At 58.3% G+C, this 16,984-nt stretch overlaps 1 protein-coding gene across 7 annotated transcripts in view; it reads right to left on the bottom strand.

The window, feature by feature from the left end:
* Window positions 1-16,984, bottom strand: part of NAV1 (neuron navigator 1) — a 292,762-nt gene that overhangs the window by 36,986 nt on the left and 238,792 nt on the right. Inside the window, exon 1 of one of the 7 annotated variants that reach the window (XM_073319530.1) lies at window positions 14,833-15,003. The exons of the other annotated variants lie outside the window; for them this stretch is intronic. Coding sequence (XP_073175631.1) covers window positions 14,833-14,978 — 146 coding nt within the window. The 5' untranslated portion in view covers window positions 14,979-15,003. Of the gene's footprint in view, window positions 1-14,832; window positions 15,004-16,984 lie in introns of those variants that run through there. 7 annotated transcript variants of the gene reach the window in all.

Here is a 16,984-nt window from a genome sequence, read left to right as displayed (position 1 = left end):
ACAGTGTAAAGGGGGCTGTGGGTTGGTCATGGTTGGGGTGGGGCCTGTGAGCTCTTTAGGGCAGAGATGGTCTCTTGGTTCTGTGTCTGTACAGCATCGAGCACAATGTGGTCCGGGGCCACGCCGGGGGCTCCTGGGCACTACTCCTAATACAGAATAATAAGCTGCCAGCCTGAATCCAGGGCAGCAATCAGGCCTGAAAATGGTTCCATTTTGCCATGTTTGGCGGCTCCTGCCAGATGACTGAATCGGTGATGTGCACACGCTTCCTACAGGAGCCAGGGTCCACCTCCCCAAAACCACCCCACGGCAGAAAGCGCAGGAGTGACCGGCCCTCTAGGTGGATGCCCCCATGCAGGGATGAGAACGCTGGAGCTCGGCTGCTGTAGCAAAACACACTTTGGGGTGGTTATGCCCCCGGGGCAGCCCCCCGTGCTAGTGTAAAACTAGGGTCTGGTGCACCAGTGCAGTGAATCCAGTGCAACCACACCCACGTAACTGCGCCGGGACTGATTGCTCCCGTCTAAAGGCAGCTTCACTGGCCGCATGGGGAAGAGCTTGTGCCAGAGTCGACCTGCAGAGTCCAGAGCAGAGGGGTGACCCTGGTGCTTCCTTCAAAGCTCCTAGAGCTGGGCCGAACATTTTGGACGGAAACGTTTTCCCACCAGAAATGCTCTTTTGTCTAAATCAAAGCGGTTTGCGGGACTTTGATGAAACCAGTACCAGAAAAATGTCAAAGAGAATCACCTTGAATGCAGCATTTCAATTCATGTAGAATTTGCTAGGCTAGTAAAATATTACCTTGAATATTCCCTTATGTTTGCATACAGAATTTATATTTCATATTCTATTATCATGTTTTGACTTTATCAAAAAAACCCAAAAAACCCAGTTTTGCCTTGCCGGAAAGATACACTTCAGCGTTATCCGAATGAAACTGTTCGGTGTTCCCAAGCTGAAATATTCCAGAATTTCTATCTCACTGGGAATTTCCACTTCTTGAGATTGGAATGAAAACCAACGTTGAAACATCGGAATATTCATGGAACGGAAATTTTATCTTCCATCCAGCTCTACAAATTAGCATTCTTGCACCCAGCAGTGAATATTCCAAGCTCCGCTCTACTTTGATATTATTTGACACCATCATTCATACTCCCTTTGCTCTGTTTTCTTTTCCCGAACAAGGAGGAAAGGGGGAAGGATTTTTTTCCCTTTAAAACTGAAGGTGGAAGGATACTATCCAGGAGGTGATGCACACGAGACCTGGAAACATCCCCAAGGCACTGCTGCGTTATCCCTACACAGCAGGTGGGGGATTGTGTTTGTACAGCTCCTAACACAATGGGATCCCTGTGCTGAGCAAGGTCTGGAGGCACAACATTATCATCAACAAAAGGCCTATAAGGGAGACAGGGACAGTCGTTTATGGGATCCTTAAGTTCAGTCCATAATTTTAAGCCCCAAATGCTGTTCGGGTTCAAGTGGCACAGGTTCTAGACCTGACGCCTCTCTGTGAGCTCTGGACCCCCCCTGGACTGATCTTATTCTGAATGGACGGAAAAGGTTTACCCAGCCCCTTACCGGGACAGGGAGGATCTGCCACTGAAGGATCTTGACTGTACAAGGTCCTCAAGCCAAATCAAAGCCCCCCCTTTCCTGAGGCAACACCTCATGCCTCCTGCAGTCAAGCAAGGCACAGACGCACGATGCCCTTTGTAAGGGGAGCCGAAGAGCAGCTCTCATACCTACATGCCCCAGGCCAGAACTGGTGTCAGGCAGGGAATATGCATCCTCAGCCACCTTATACCATGACCGCCGCTTTGCAACAAGCCTGTGGCCCCTAGTTCCTTCCAGTGGTCAGTACAGTGCAGGTCACAGCCATGGGTAACACTGTGGCAAGAACGTAGCTCCTCCCGCTCCCAAAGCCCAGGCCCTGTCACTTGACCTACAGGAGAATCTCCTTTAGCTGTTAGCAGCATGGGGCCTATGACACACAGTGCAGCAGTTCAGATCCCATCCAGTAGAGGGCATCAATACTCACATTAACCCACTCAATAACCTCATCTGCACGCCTATCAGGCTATGCTGTTATGTTGTCGGCTCTGCCAAGCTAAGCAGCGCTCAGCTGTGTCAGTCTTGGATGGGGGCCCTGAACGGACTAGGCAATTCAGAGGCAGGCACTCTCCCACCTGCGTCAGTAGGGGGCACAGTGGGGCTGCTAGAGAGACACTTGAGGCCCCATTTAGGGTCCCTAAAGACTCCTGCAGAAATGGCAGTAATGACCCCATTAGCACAGGGGCGGGGGGGGGGGAGGAGGGGTATGTACAAGGCACCTGGAGGACAAAGGGGTGCTACTTGCATGTTAAGCATGATCACTAGGGTCCAGATTACTAAAGAGTTAAGCTCCTGACTCCCATTAAAATCAACGTCAGTCCGGCAGCTAAGCCCCTTTGAGAATCTGGGTGCAGATAACTCAAGCGCGCCCCCCACTGTGGAGCATGCTGTTGCAACAGGGGGTGAGCAATCCATTGTGGGGGGAGCAGAGCTCACCTCTGCACTGCTCTGACAGGCAAGCACTGTCCTGCGAAGGGAATGGCTCGGCTCTGGAGCAATCGCACCCCGGCCGGGCGCATTCGACCCATAACAGACTAGCTCCTGCCGAATGCCAGGTTCAGTGGCTGGAGGGCTCTTCAAGGTCGTTCGGGCTGCAAGGCGAGGCCAGCGCTGGGCGGAGAGTCACCATCTCCTGCTCCGATCCATCATATACAGACCACCCCCCCAGCCCCGCGCCCTGTCTCCGCCGGCGGATGAAAAGAGGGACTGTCAAAGCAGCCAGCTCCGCTGTGGCTCCTGGAACACTGCACTGTTTGTATCTGCCCTGACAACTGCTGGAGCACATGGAGAGGGAAGAGCACCAACACCGACAATTGGCTCCCAGCCCAGCCACTCCCTTCTCTGCTTGGTGGGAGGAACGAGACAGATGGATGGGGTGAGAGGGGAAAGGGGCGAGAGACAAGGAGCGCAGTGTCACCCGGGGGAGAACCAAGCCAGACGGGCGTAAAGAGGCAGGGGGGGGGCTGGAGAGATTTGCAAGCTACCCTGGGAGGTGCGGAGAGCCCCCCCTCCCGCCCCGTTTCCGCTGCAGAACCGGAGATATTCAGCAATCTGCATGATCGGGCCCTTTAAAGCCCATCCACGCTGGTGGAACGTGAACGGGCACATGCTCGCAGTGTGCAATATTCCCCTCTAGGGGCTGGGGCCCCAAAGGATAACAGCCTACTACACTCAACAGGGAACAGAGTTACTCCTGTGCCTTGAGTGGCAGAGGTGGTGCCAAGGGTCACACTGTGCTGCTGAGCCAGCCGGGGGGCCACCCCAGAGCCAACTCGGAGCACACCCACTCCCCCAACGGGCAGGAGAGCACGGTGTGTTTGAACAGCGCACCCTCCGTCCCCAGCACAGCCATCCCTAAAGGGCACTCACCCAGGCTGGCATGAGTGCAGCGTAGCTTGTCTGCCCTTCCTTACACAACGGCAGCGAGCAAAGTCCAGCAGCAGCCGTTCTCGAGGGCTGGTTTATGAGGAGTCTCCCAGCCCTGCCCCGTTCTCCGCCCCAGGGAAGGGCTGGGGAGCGGACACCCGACGCCTAGCGGTGAGAGGGCAGCAAATGCATGGGGCCCCTGGGGAGCTCTTGGCAAACCCTCTGGGAATGGCATCTGCCCCCCAGTCTGTCAACCCTCCGCCATCCATGCTGGGCACAGCTTCCCAGCCCTTCCCTGCTTTGGGTCATGCCCTGCTCTGTTCTGTGCAGGCCTGCCAACTGGGAGTCTGCCCCAGCCCTCTGCCTGCCTTGGGCTCAGCTCTCCAGCCAGGACCCAGCTGCTGTGGGCTGCCTTTCTTGCAAGCCAACCCTGCACGGGTGTAGCCAGTGGGGCTAATGGAACAGAACTGATTGGCCCAAGGCTTCTGCTCCCTCCCCCTCCACATTAACAGTCCAGGGCGCAGCGCCCCCAGTTGGCCAACAAGCCCTGCAGTAATGAGCCGGAAGGGGGAAAATACCCTAACTAAGGAAAGTGGCAGACATGACTCCAATGCAGCTTCTCTGGTCGGGTTATTGAGAACAGCTAAATGAGTCTGCTTCCAGCGACAGCCTTCGCCACCGCAGTAGGGAAAAGCAGGTGGCATGTGCTGGAGTCACACAGGGCAGATGCCCCCGCGTATCCTGCTGGCAGGGTATTGACTCGTAGCACTGATACAGGCTTTCAGCCACAGACATCGGAGCCGTTCCCAAGGGAAGCCAACATCTCACGCGGAAGACAGCATCATGGTACAGATGGGGAAACTGAGGCACATGGGAATGACTTGCCCAAAGCTGGTCAATGGCACAGCTGGGAATAGAACCCAGGTCTCCTGATCCAGTGGCCCTGAGCTCCCTCCTCCCCCGGTTGGCATACCGCCCTGATTGCAGTGAGGCACGCAGCTGCATCCCTGCCCCCCCGCTAGTCAGGTGACCAGGGGCCACAGGCACATATGGTTCAAGTGCATTTGGAGGTTTGCAGTTTCCCCGGCGCTGCCTGTCTCCTCCTGCTTCAAGACAAGGGCTGGGGGCAGTCGACATCCTCAGTGCCTCCCTGGCGTACCAGGCCCATGAGTGGATGCATGCCCATGCCCCTCCTCCATCTGGGGCAGCCTGCTGTACGGAGGTCCCTTGGCACTGGGAGGAGGGATACAGCTGTGACCCAGATGTTACTGTGTGGTCAGTTGGCCTGGGCTCAGCCCAGATGCCAGGCTGCCCAGTGCAGACACCCTGTGGAATATCAAGGAAGGCGACAATGATTTAGGGCACTCCGAGGGGTCTAACTAGTGTGGCTGGGATGCAACAGAGAAAGGGAAGCCATAGGCTGCCTAGCAGTCTGAGCTCTCCAGGACTATGGGATACTTTCCTGGTGGGAGCCCCATTGCTGGGGGCACTTCAGCCTAGATGGGTGAGACACTGGAGAACACAGGAGAGGAAATAAGCTTGCATTAGTGGCAGATGGCTTAGAGCTGTTCGGGAAGGCAGCATGGCCTAGTGGCTAGAACCCCAGACTGTAATTCAGGAAACATAGGTTCTATTCCTGGCTCTGCTGGAGACCTTGGGCAAGTCTCTGTACCTCAGTTTCCCCCTCTGTGAAGCGGGGATGATGATACTGATTGGCTTTGGGATGAACAGCACTAGATATCAGGATCACCCCATGGCGGCAGAAGCCGAGTACCTAGTGACCCCAGGTCTGTCCCACCACCCTGCCTTTATGCCCTATGGACAGAATACGCTCTCCGTTCCTGGTCAGCTCTGTCCCTTGATCAGACTCCGAACGCTCCCTCGGGGGCTGGTCTCAAATCCAAGGGGAGGCACCAAATGCCCTGCATTAGCTGCTCTTCCGTGCTGGCATCGTAACACGACCGTGTCCGAGACACGACGCAGCTCAGCGGGGGTTCAGGCCCTGTGCCTCTAGCGTTAACTTCCCGATTCAGCCCCCTTTAGCCCAGGCAACCCTCCATCCCTTTCGGGGCTGCTGCAGCAGCGAGGAGAGGTGACACCCTCGTGTCTTCCTCCGGCAGCTGGAAACACGGGACGTGTCGGCCACGAGAGCACGGCAGTAGCTTTGCTGAGCCCAGGCCATCAATAGCTGTGGCTGGGTTTAAACTCTGGCTAAACCTTCGTTTTGATGCCCCAAACACGGCAGCGTTGTTTTAAGCCCCTAGCAGCAAGTGCTGCGCTGAGCCCCTGGCGATGCAGATGATGTTCCGCGGGGATGCGGGGGAGCCAGCGGTAGGGATGGGAAGGGAGAGATCTGGACCATGTGTGCAGGACAGACATTCCTCTCGGATTTAATATTCCTCCCCCAAACACACAAACTTCCCTGCTCCCATCCTTCCCCTCGACCTCAGAGCAACTCCAGTGAGGGAAGGCCGCTGTCTGCCTCATCACGTGACTGTGGTTTGGAACGGCTCGGCGTGAGCGGGGCTGCTGTGCTCAGCCAGCCGGCGGCAGGGGAACAAGCTGAACCCTATGGAAAGAAGGATTTGCGGCAGAGGAGACAGGCTGCATTGCTGAGCCGTGAGTTTGCTGGGAATTAATTGGTGGGGGCAGGGGCAGATTGGTTGAGAAACAACGAAGGCTGGTGGGGGCTGGGGAGCGGACACCCGACGCCTAGCGGTTAGAGGGCAGCAAATGCATGGGGCCCCTGGGGAGCTCTCGGCAAACCCTCTGGGAATGGCATCTGACCCCAGGGAGCAGGGCTGCGCTGGGACATGGGGTCACTATCCTTAAGTGCCTCTGGCACGCGGAGGACGTGTTGCCACAGTATTTGGTGGGTGAAAGTCCTCAGGGTCATATTAATCCTGGGGGAAGCAGTGGGGCATAAGAGGGGTCCCTTCTGCACGGTGGGGAACTGTCACCCCGGGCACGCCTTAGTCAGCGTAGCCCGGGCAGGGCGCGGTGATGTTAGATACTCTCAAAGGCAACGAGGGAAGCTTTCTGGATGGCTGAACCTTTCCCATACAGACTCCTAGTTCAGCGGGGGTAGGAGCCGTAGCAGGAAATCCAATCTCACCCTGCAGGCTCGGCCAGCAGGAGCCAGCCAGGTGGCACAACAGCCCATTTGCTGGCATTTATGGAAACGGAAATGGCACAGTCGCTTCGCTGCGATTGGTGGGTGCCTCCCTGTCCTCAAGCAGTCCCATGAAAAGTCGACCACCAGCCCCAGCTCTCATCCAGCCCTCTTCATCACCACCTGTCATGTCTTGATCCACACACACCCCTGGGAGGCAGGGGTAGGGCTACTAGCCTCATTGGGCAGATGGGAAACTGAGGCACAGAGCAATTCAGTGACTCTCCCAAGGTCACACAGGAAGGCTGCAGAGCAGGGAATTCAATGCAGGTCTCCTAAGTCATAGGGTAGGGCCCTAACCACCAGACCATCCTCCTGAGCCCTGAAACTATCACAAATCTGAGCCATATGATTTGTGGAAAGAGTGTTCCTTGATATTTATTATTCTCAGCAGACCTGGGTCCTATTCCCAGCTCTGCCACTGGCCTGCTGGGGATTTTGTCATCATTCCCCCTCCCTGTGCCTCAGTTTCCCCATCTGTAAAATGGGGATATTGATTCTGACCTCCTTTGCGGAGCACTCTGAGAACTACTGATGAAAGTGCTAAGTAAGAGCTAGGGGTTATTATACTCCACCTAGTTACAAACTGTCAGCCATCCAGACAGGAAACAGAAATGATCCCAGTGTGACTGAGGGGGCCAGTCTGACAACAATAAGGAGGACGATTCTAAACCCTTGGTGAAGAACCCACAGAAATTTGCCGCAACTATTCAGCCTAATCTTTGACAAACAGAATTGGCAGAAAATCCAGTGAATTCACAACTGCTCCCCTGCCCAGAAGTGAAAACAGCTTCATAATGAATACGGAGCAGCTCCTCCTCCTGCACAACGCCTTCCTATTTCTAAAGGAAACAACAAATATTTGACGTGCCTAGACGTGTATGCACAGCACCTAGCACAATGGGGCTCAAGTCTACAACTGGGGCTCCTTGATGCTACCACAATACACCTAATGGATAACGTACAGCGCCCATCGCAAAGGGGTCTTGGTCCAGGACAAACCTGGATAAATGGTCTCCTTTGAAAATCCACAAGCAATCGATATGTTATCAAGATCTGGTTTGAGGAGCACGTGCCAGCATTCAAACCGGTGTGTTACGACCACCGCAGGCAGAGCTCAGTTCTCCTGCCTGAGGTAAAGGAGAATTTCCATTTGCAATGCAATCTTCTGCACTGACTTAAAAGTAACCTGCAAAAGGGGGTGATGGGGAACAGGTCTGTCCCCGTTTCACTTCTTTATGGTTGCTCAGAAATTCAGGGCTTGTCTACCCTGGAAGGCTCTCTGCTGACTGATGTGAATGGGAGTGATATACAGAGAGATGAACGCATTGGTGGGCGCCTCCCTGTCCTCAAGCAGTCCCATGAAAAGTCGACCACCAGCCCCAGCTCTCATCCAGCCCTCTTCATCACCACCTGTCATGTCTTGATCCTCACACACCCCTGGGAGGCAGGGGTAGGGCTACTAGCCTCATTGGGCAGATGGGAAACTGAGGCACAGAGCAATTAAGTGACTCTCCACGCATTCTCCGCAGGATAGGAGTCCGATGGCCAGTCCAGCACACAGGGCGTGGGTTGGCTTCCTAGTAATCTACCAGTCTCTGACTCATTCCAACAGGAGAGTGGCATGGGCAGGTCAGGTGCATCCAAACAGCCACTTCCCGGGTAGCGAAACGTCCCCTGCGCAGGCAGTGTTAAAACAACTCCGCAGACTCCCCCCCCGGGCCTGTGCGTGAGGGAGAGACCAGGCCCGGCCGTCAGACAGTAGGACTTGTGCTCAGCTCCTCTAGCTCCCATCCGATCACCATCAGCAAGCCCAAGAGGAGGTCGTTCCGACAGAGGACATGCATGTCATTGAGTGCAGACTCCCTGTCACTGGAGCTCCCAGCAATGGCCAGCCCAGCCGCACAGGCCGCTTGGAGATACTTCCTGGCACACACCATCAGCCTGTGGAACTCCCTGCAATCGGATCTCCATCAGCTCTCGAAATGGACTATAGTCATACACCTTTGTCTGCAGCAACGGGGCTGAGTGGACGTGAACCCCCCTTCCCATTCCCATTGATAGGATAAGAAAAATCTCAGCCTAAGAGCCCACGGGACGAGTCCTGCCCCGGTCCCCAAGTCAAAGAGCTGCACAGGCCATAGGCAGAGGGAGACCCCAGGCCTTTGCGATCGGGGGGTGAGAGGCTAGACGCTGTGCGAACTGGCAGGGGGAGCTGCTGCTGCTCTGGCCCTTACATACTAACTAGGGGCCCAACCTGGCATAGTGCCTGGCACCCATGTACCCCAGTGAAAGCTTCTCTAGCACCTCGCAGAAGGCACCAGGGTGGAGGCAACCAGGATCTGGAGGTGGGGGTGGCATCTAATGGTCAGAGCAGGGCACTCGGCTCAGCCCCTTCCCTGGTACTGTGAGCCTGTGGTTGCCTTCGCCATCGGGCAGGAGCAGTCCCTCCTCCCAGACCAGGAAGCCCTTAGCTAGAAGGTGCTCAAGAGTCGCAGGGCATTAGACCACCACCCACAGCGCCCAGCACATGGTACCTCTCGAGCCCGGGGTCTACTCCAGGGCAGAGCCGGATTATCATCCACGACCAAGGGACTGTCCTGAGGGCACAGTGAGTGGGTCAGGTCCTGGATGAGGCCCTCACGGTTCTGGGCGCTGCACAGACCCAGAACAGAACCCAGGTCTCCTAATCCTGGGTGCAGTGACCCAGCCATGGGACCATCCCGTCGCTCACCTGAACAGCAGCTTAGCTCCCCCCCGCAACAACCCAGCCCACAGCCCAAGTCCCGCAGCACCCCAGTGGCTCCTGCTCCGTTTCCCATCCAAATTCCCGGAGACTCCCGGGTTCTATTCCTGGCATTGCCACGTACACATCACTTTGGGCAAGTCACATCCCCCCTCTGTACCTCAGTTTCCCTCCCACCTTAAATAGGGGGATGAGAATAACAATGCCCCCCCCCCCGATCTCTTCTGTCAGAGCAGCGTCTGAGGTGCTGGGTGCTCTGGGTACCCAGCACATCCCAGGATTGCTCCTATACTGCAGGCGTCAGACCGGCCTGGGAGCAGAGGCAGGCTCTCCTCCCAGGGGTCAGACCCTCAGGGGTTGGCTGGCAGCACACAGCCACTGCCACGCTCCCTGCCGAGCCGCAGGCCTCCTCTGCCCACCTGTCCGATCCGCGCTGCCTCACCTGTGCATGGGTTCCTGTCTCCCAACGCACGCCCCCTTCTCTGCTGAGGCCGTCAGCCTGACACGTCCCCTCTTCACACCCGTACCTGTGCCAACCCCCAGCACCGGGTCCTGCCGTCTCTCAAAGTATGCCATGGCCATACATGCCTGCAGACCCTGCCCCCGGCTGCAGTCCACCTCCCCCCATGGCATGACAATGTCAGACTGAGATGGGGGGGTGGGATGAAAGCGCCTCGCCTGGCTCCCAGCATGGCTCTCCAGGCAGGGACTGTGCCGATGTCTGTGTCTCATGCAGCACCAAGCACGTGACGGCTACTCAGGAAATCCAGGTGGGCACACCGGCCTGGCAGCTCCTGGGGGTTCTCCTTCCCCTGCCCCCACCCACAGTGCTCTGGCGGGGGAGTGCCATCCGGTGGTACAAGAATGAGACAGCTTTCAGGTGCGGACTAGAACAACCCCACCCTGTCAGACTCCCCTTAGCAGGATGGCGGGTGGCCAAGTTACCAAACCTCCCGACGGGGCTGAGGCGGAGCGAGCATCCACGCCCCAGCTGCGCGCCTTTTGGCTCCTTCCCCGCATGCCCACATCTGTCTCTGCTAGGGAAGACTAGACATAGCAGATCAGGATGGGCAGGTTGCTTGGAGGCAAACAGTAGAACCCGGTGCAGCGAGCAGGCCCAGGGCGAGGAAAAGAGAAGGGGTGCAGGCAGATCAGGACTGAGGGGAACTGGCAGAGCTGTGCGTGTGGGGAGCCCAGGGCTAGGATAGAAGGGGGACTGCGGGTAAGTACCGGGAGAGCACAGGTGAACGGTGGCGGTTGTTCCGAGGAGATTCCCATGTGTGCTGCAGGCCAGGGTCTGCGTGCACCGTCAGGGCACTGGGAAGGAACCTGCCCAGCTAGCCCGGCTCTCACAGGAGTATCAGACATCGAACTTCACCCAATTAAAGGGAAAACCCAGGGCTTCAAGACAGGGACGGCCAACTGCAGACCTCATCCTGCCTGTCCAGAGGGTTACCCCCGCACGGTCTAACGAGGAGCCATTCAGCTACGCTGCAGCCGCTGCCTCCGACTTGTTGAGACTGTAATTGCCGTCGGACGTGGGCCAAGCAAAGCAGCTCTGGAGAGGGGAGAACAGGAAGACTGTGCTGCCAGAGGGCTGCACGCACACAGCCCCCAGCCGGAGTGAACTGACAAGGTCACAGACCCCCAAGTAGCTGAGTCACCCCAGCTGGGGGTCTCTGGGCACGTGCTTGGGGCAGGAGCAGCCCGACTCTCAGCATAGGGCAGGTATGGAGTTAAATCAGAACCGAGCGCAGGATCTTTGTCTTCTACTAACTCACGTTCCCAAGGAGCCATGAGGCTGACCCACGTGTAGCTCCATCCAGAAACAGTTTGGCGCCACTTAACCTCACACCTCAAGAGTGTCCTTATCCCCACGTCACAGTGGGGGAAACTGAGGCACGGGGAAGGGCTCTGACATAGCCCAGGGAGTCTGTGGCAGAGCAGAGACGGCAGGCTGGGAGCGCCAGTCTGCAGCAGGGACATTCGGCAAGGCTGGCCATTGCAGGTGTCAACATTCCTGTGTGAGAGAGGGTGCTGCGTAGTGGGTAGAGCAGGGCCCCTCCATGGCCAGGAGGCCAGGGCTCTGTTCCTAGCTCTGGTCAAGTCACTCGGTTTTTATGGGCCTCAGTCTTCCTCTGCTGTAAAAGGGGGATAGCAACATGAGCCTCCCCCATGGGATGGTCTGATGGTGGGGGTCAGACAAGGGACCCATTGTTATTTGTTATTATTAGACACACAAAACCCTATCCTGTTTCCGGGAGCAACACAACTAGTGGCTAGTCTATATATGTGTCTACTACTAGCTAGAGGAGTTACTCCTTCAACTCAAGGGCTAGAAGCTTGTGCTGTTAGTGCTGAAAAACCTGGGTTCAAACCTCTCTGGTGACCTTTGGGGGTGCAACACAAGGTTCCCTGAGACCACATCCGTGTCCTACTGAAGTAAGCGGGAACGCTGCTCGTGGCTCCAATGGGACCAGGCACTGGCCATCAGGGAGGTGGCTAGGAAGAGGGACATGGGCCAACTGCTTGTCTCTAGGTCTTGGCTGGTGAAGGGAACTCCAGCCCCAAGGACCCAGCTAGGTCGGAGGCTGAGAGCTCTTTGGCCTGAGTACAGAATGATGAGCTGCTTGAGCTGTAGTCGACCACACCTGGATCTGCCCATGGCTCTGTCGACCACACTACCAGCAATTTCAAATGCAGCCCTCCTGCCATTAGCCTCGCTGTCCAGCAAAAGGGGTCAGGAGCACTGGAGAGAGAGCTCAGAACCGGAGTGCTGGCTCCTAGCCGGGGAGGGCAGAGCAGGGGGTCTGTCTGTTAGACTTACCCCAATCCTGATGATGTAGGACAATTCCTTCACTGCCAAAGAGCAATCCCACCTGCTCCTGGTGTCCAAGGAAGCACGCCTCTGGGGAGAGGAACTTAACCTCCCTGCCTTCCAGAAACAGAGCTACAGCCCTGGGGGAACCCGGGCCTGCAGAGCTAACCAGGACCCCTTGCTCAAACCGAACCCTTGGAGGCTGGGAAGAAGAATTCCCCTGTGTGCATGGGCGGCCACTTCCCCATCCAGGTGCCCACTTCCTCCCTTCAGAGGCTGCCTCAAAGGGCAAATATTTAACCACCTGCCAGGTCAGGCTGCAGAGAAGTGTTTCATGTTACGCTGCCCCTCAGCGGGGGTGGGGGTTGCTGCAGTTCGCAGTGGGAATCCCTGCTGCCAGGAGGCGGGCTCCAAGGCCAGTGACCTCCAGATGTGAGAAGCACCATTCGCAGGCCATTAGCACTTGGTTCAAAGCCCCTCCCCATCTCCTGGAGAATTAGCTGTGATCAGCACTCTCACTTCCTTAGCCCCTTGTCGAGAGGCTCAGTGCAGGGCCTGCTGCACCCTCGGCAAGGGGGCGCGGGGAGGCAGAAAGGACCCCTCTGAGCAGTGCAAGGGCCCAGTGACTGCTGGGTGGGAGCTGGTGATTGGCAGGAAGTTAGTGGCCAGCTGGTTAAAGGATACAGGTGTGCAGTCAGGGCTGTCAAGTGCCCCCCTGCTCCCTGCACAGCACAGGTTAGCACCTGCGTCCGCTGCGGACTCCTGCAGGATCTGGGGTTTGGATTTTAGGTACGGGCACACCCACAGATTGGGAAGCGGGTGGGAGGTGGGCGAGGCATGTGGCAGGCTCACCGCCTGCGGGCCCAGAACAAACCTGCCCAGGGAGCCGGTCCAGCTCCGCTCAGGGCAGTCTCACACAGAGGGAGCGTGCAGGGACTGGGCCTGGGTATGATCTCCTGCGGCCACCGCTGCCAGGCGCGAGCCTTCACCCCACCACAAACCACTGGTCCCTGACTGACATCCCAAGCCAAAACAGGCCAGTGCCTGGCTTCTGACCCAGGCTCTAGCCTCGAGCTGCCAGCCCCGGGTTCTCACCACGGCACCGAACTGCCAGCCCCAGGTTCTAATCCCAGCAGAGGGGTGTGGTGCCCATTAATTTCCACTTGGGAAGCACTGGGTGACGCTCTCTGGCAAGGAGGCAAAGTCTAACTCCTGAATTCAAACTAGTCTAGACAAAGCCCTGCAGGGCTCGATTCTGCCCCAGCCCTGGAGGGACGGATTAGGTGGGACCTCGGGGCCATGTGATTCAGCCCAACCCTCCCAGCCCCCTTCGCAGGCAGGGGCCGGAAGCAGACTGCCAGGGCTTTTCGGGGTGCAGGGTTTGGTGGCCTGTCAATTGCAGCTTTGTTTGCAAAGCCACGCGGATCCCGGGCAACCGCCGCTGAGCCCGGCCCGGCCCCCTGCCCCGGAGACGGATCAGGGAGCGACCCCTCAGCAAGATCGGATTGCCAGGTCGCCGGAAAGCTCTCCCGAGAGCGATTCGGAGCAATTCCCTGCCCAGTGCACCCGGCTCCTTCTCTTCCCCTAGTGCCTCTCCATTGGCAGTTTAAAACCCGCAGCTCTCACACCCTCTCTGCAGGGGCTTTCCCAACCTCCCCGCCCGGCCCAGCTGGCTGGGGCAGCTCTGCCTGCAGAACATGCATGCAGCAACGCAGCTCGCTCCCCTCCCCAGCAATTGCAAAGCCCCCCCCGGTTTGCAACGCCGGGCTGCCTGCATTCGCGCTGCTCGCTCGCCGCACGCCAGGGGCTCTGCCTGCCCGTTCAAATCCGCCCCCCGCCAGCACCTTTGCCGTGCAAGTTGCTGAGCTCTTGCATTTCGCAGGAAGCACGGGGAAGAAAGCACCGCTTACGTGCCGGACCCAAACACGCTCCCAGGGAAGGGAAGCATCGAGCCCGCTGCATAAAACAGGCAGAGAGGCTGCCTAGACCCCGGAGTCCACGGCTGCAATGATGGGGGGGCGGGGGCGTGCAATGATGGGTGCGTGCATCTCTGCAGATTTTGCAAAGAAAATATTTGCAACTTCCTCCCCGGTGAGGGGTTTTTTTTTTTTGCTTGTTTCCCGACACGCCTGGTTTCAAACGAGGCCAAAACCAACGGGTGAATATTTCCGCCCGGCTGAATATAAAATTAATTCATCAGAAAGGAAGAAAAACTTGGGGAAATGCGGCCGTTTCCCCACAAAACGGGACGCGCCCCCAGGGGCCACTGCCCGGCTTCCAGCTCAGCAACGAGCCACGGTTTCAACCAGAATAGTGAACAGGGCCATGGGGGGGGGGGGCACCAACCCCGCCTGCCGAGCACAGCTGCAAACACCTCGCATGCCACCCCCCCAGCGCCGCGACCCCCGGAGCGCACACATGGGGGGGGGCTGTCATAGTAACCCCCCCCGCCCTGCTAGAGCTCAGCCCGACGCTGCCACCCCCCGTCCCTTGTCACCCCGCACGACCCCGAATTGGCGGACGGGCCCCCCCTCCTCCTCCTGCAGTGGCCGGGCGCAGCGGGATGCGCAGGGGGCGCGGAGCCCCGCAGCCCCAGCCCGGCTCCCCCGTTACCTGCTGGCCAAATGCCCCGTCCTGAGCGCCCGGCCCGAGCCCTGCAGCGGGACATGCAGCATCGCCGCCCCTGCCCGGCGCCGCAGCGAGCCCGCCTGGGAGCCGGCGCCCCGCGCCTCGCTCGGGCTCCCGGGGAGCAGCCCCATCCATGCAGCCAGCCAGCCAGGGCCAGGCCCCTGCCCGCGGTCCCTCCTCCTTCCCCCGCCGGCCCCCCTCGCTCTCCGCGGCTGGCTCCTTAAAGCCGCAGCGCCCCTTTCCCGCCCCGGAGCGGCCCCTTTCACACCCGGCGCCGGTACGGCAGACAAAGGGCCGCCGCCGAGGCAAAGCCCCCGCCGCGGCACCGGGCACCCGGCCGGCGGCTCCCACCGCGAGCAGCCCGGCGGGAGCCCGGGCTGCACCCTGGCTGAAGAGTCTCCTGCCTTGGGGCGCAGGGCACCCAAGGAAAGAGCCGGAACGCCTCCGGGGGCCCGCGCCGGGAAAGTCGGGAATGTCCCGGGGCAGCTGGTCTCTGGGTGCCCGGGGAGCCAGGGGGCTTTGTTCTTCGCTCGGCCTTTCCTTAGCTGGCTGCGGCACAATCCAGCACCCCCCCACACACACCCCCGCGCGGCCGGGTTGCGGGCACAGGGGTGGCGGGGATCGCCCTGGGGGTACCCCTGTCACCCTGCCGCCCCCCTCCCACAGACTGGATTCTGCAAGAACGCTCCCGGCTTTAAATCACGCCAAACGCCTCCATTGCCGACGCCCGGGCTGGCCGACTCAGAAAGGAGGGCTCAACACCCATGAAATCCCCCAGCTCCGTGGAGTGCTATCGTTTGTACCCCGCGTCTGACCCACTGGCAGGCTGCTGCGGCTCTGCCATCCTGCCCCCCGGCCAGGTCTGCCTTCCTCACTATTCAAGGGTGGAATAGCTCCCTGGTTTGAGCCTTGGCCTGCTGAACCCAGGGTTGGGAGTTCAATCTTTGAGGGGGCCATTTAGGGATCTGGGGCAAAAATTGGGGAGTGGGGCTACTTTGAGCAGGGGGTTGGACTAGATGACCTCCTGAGGTCCCTTCCAATCCTGATATTCTATGATTCTATGAATGGCCAGGCTCGGATCATTGCCTCTCTACCTAGGTACTGATCTGCCCCTTATTACCACAGTATGGGAGCACCCCCCCACATCCTTATTGCATTGATCCTCCCGCACCTCTGCGAGGCAGAGCAGTGCTAGGATCCCCACTTAAGTCAATGGGGAACCAAGGCACAGAGAGGTTAAGCAACCAGAGGTGCATGGCAGATCAGAGGATTGAACCCAGGCCTCCCACAGCCTAGGCTAGTACCCAACTGGCTGGGTCTCCACCTTTCCCTTGGCACTGTGTCTCGCTGCATAATGTGACCACGAGCCGGATGCATGCAGCCTGGCAGGTGGAATCCTTCCCTTGCCTCCAGGGAGCCAGTTTGGAGGGTGACATGGTCCTGAAAGGGTTAAATCCAGCCAGCCTCCCACTTCTGATAACGCTAACGCTCCCGTCTTCAACGCCTTCGCAGCGCCCCCCAAAGCGTTTGCACCTCCGACAAACAGTGCCCAGAGCAGCCCACTGCTCACTCTGACCCAGGCCAGCCAGGACTGTCTGAAAATCTCTGAAAATCATTGATACAGTGCCTATAGCCGCACAGTCGGAGGTCCCATGTACACAAGGATTTGGGGCCATGCACTGGATCTGTGTCCTCAAAGCTAGGCTACCACCTTGGGATGCTCAGGGCTTTGAACTGGTCCCAGTGAGGTCACCGTTACACTACAACTTCTGAAAGCGCTGTAAACAAGTCTCCCTGACCCGGCCAGGGCTGTAGCCTAGACAGGGCCTAAGGGAGACAGACACAAGGGGAGACATGTCAGGGAACCATAAGCAAGGAGGAATCCTTGGTGTGAAGAAGGAGAGATGGACAGAGGATGTCTGCTATCCTGGGTCTGTGAAGATAAAAACCCATGTGGACCACCAGTGTGTACAATATTGTTGCCATTGAATTATATCAGAAACTGGGGCCTCCCAGGCCTCTGCTCCCTGGGGAGAGCCATTTGTGAGCACGGGGGCGCAGGGAGGTAGGCATCTGAAGGGCCCGCCAGCCCCTTCCATAGCCCCCACTGCTGAACTGCACTGACTGGAGCCCCCCT

The sequence above is a fragment of the Lepidochelys kempii genome, chromosome 21 (assembly GCF_965140265.1).
Source record: "Lepidochelys kempii isolate rLepKem1 chromosome 21, rLepKem1.hap2, whole genome shotgun sequence".
NCBI classification, from domain to species: Eukaryota; Metazoa; Chordata; order Testudines; family Cheloniidae; genus Lepidochelys; species Lepidochelys kempii.
The sequence above is the reverse complement of the archived record's forward strand: the minus strand, read 5'-3'. Positions and strand labels throughout refer to the sequence as shown.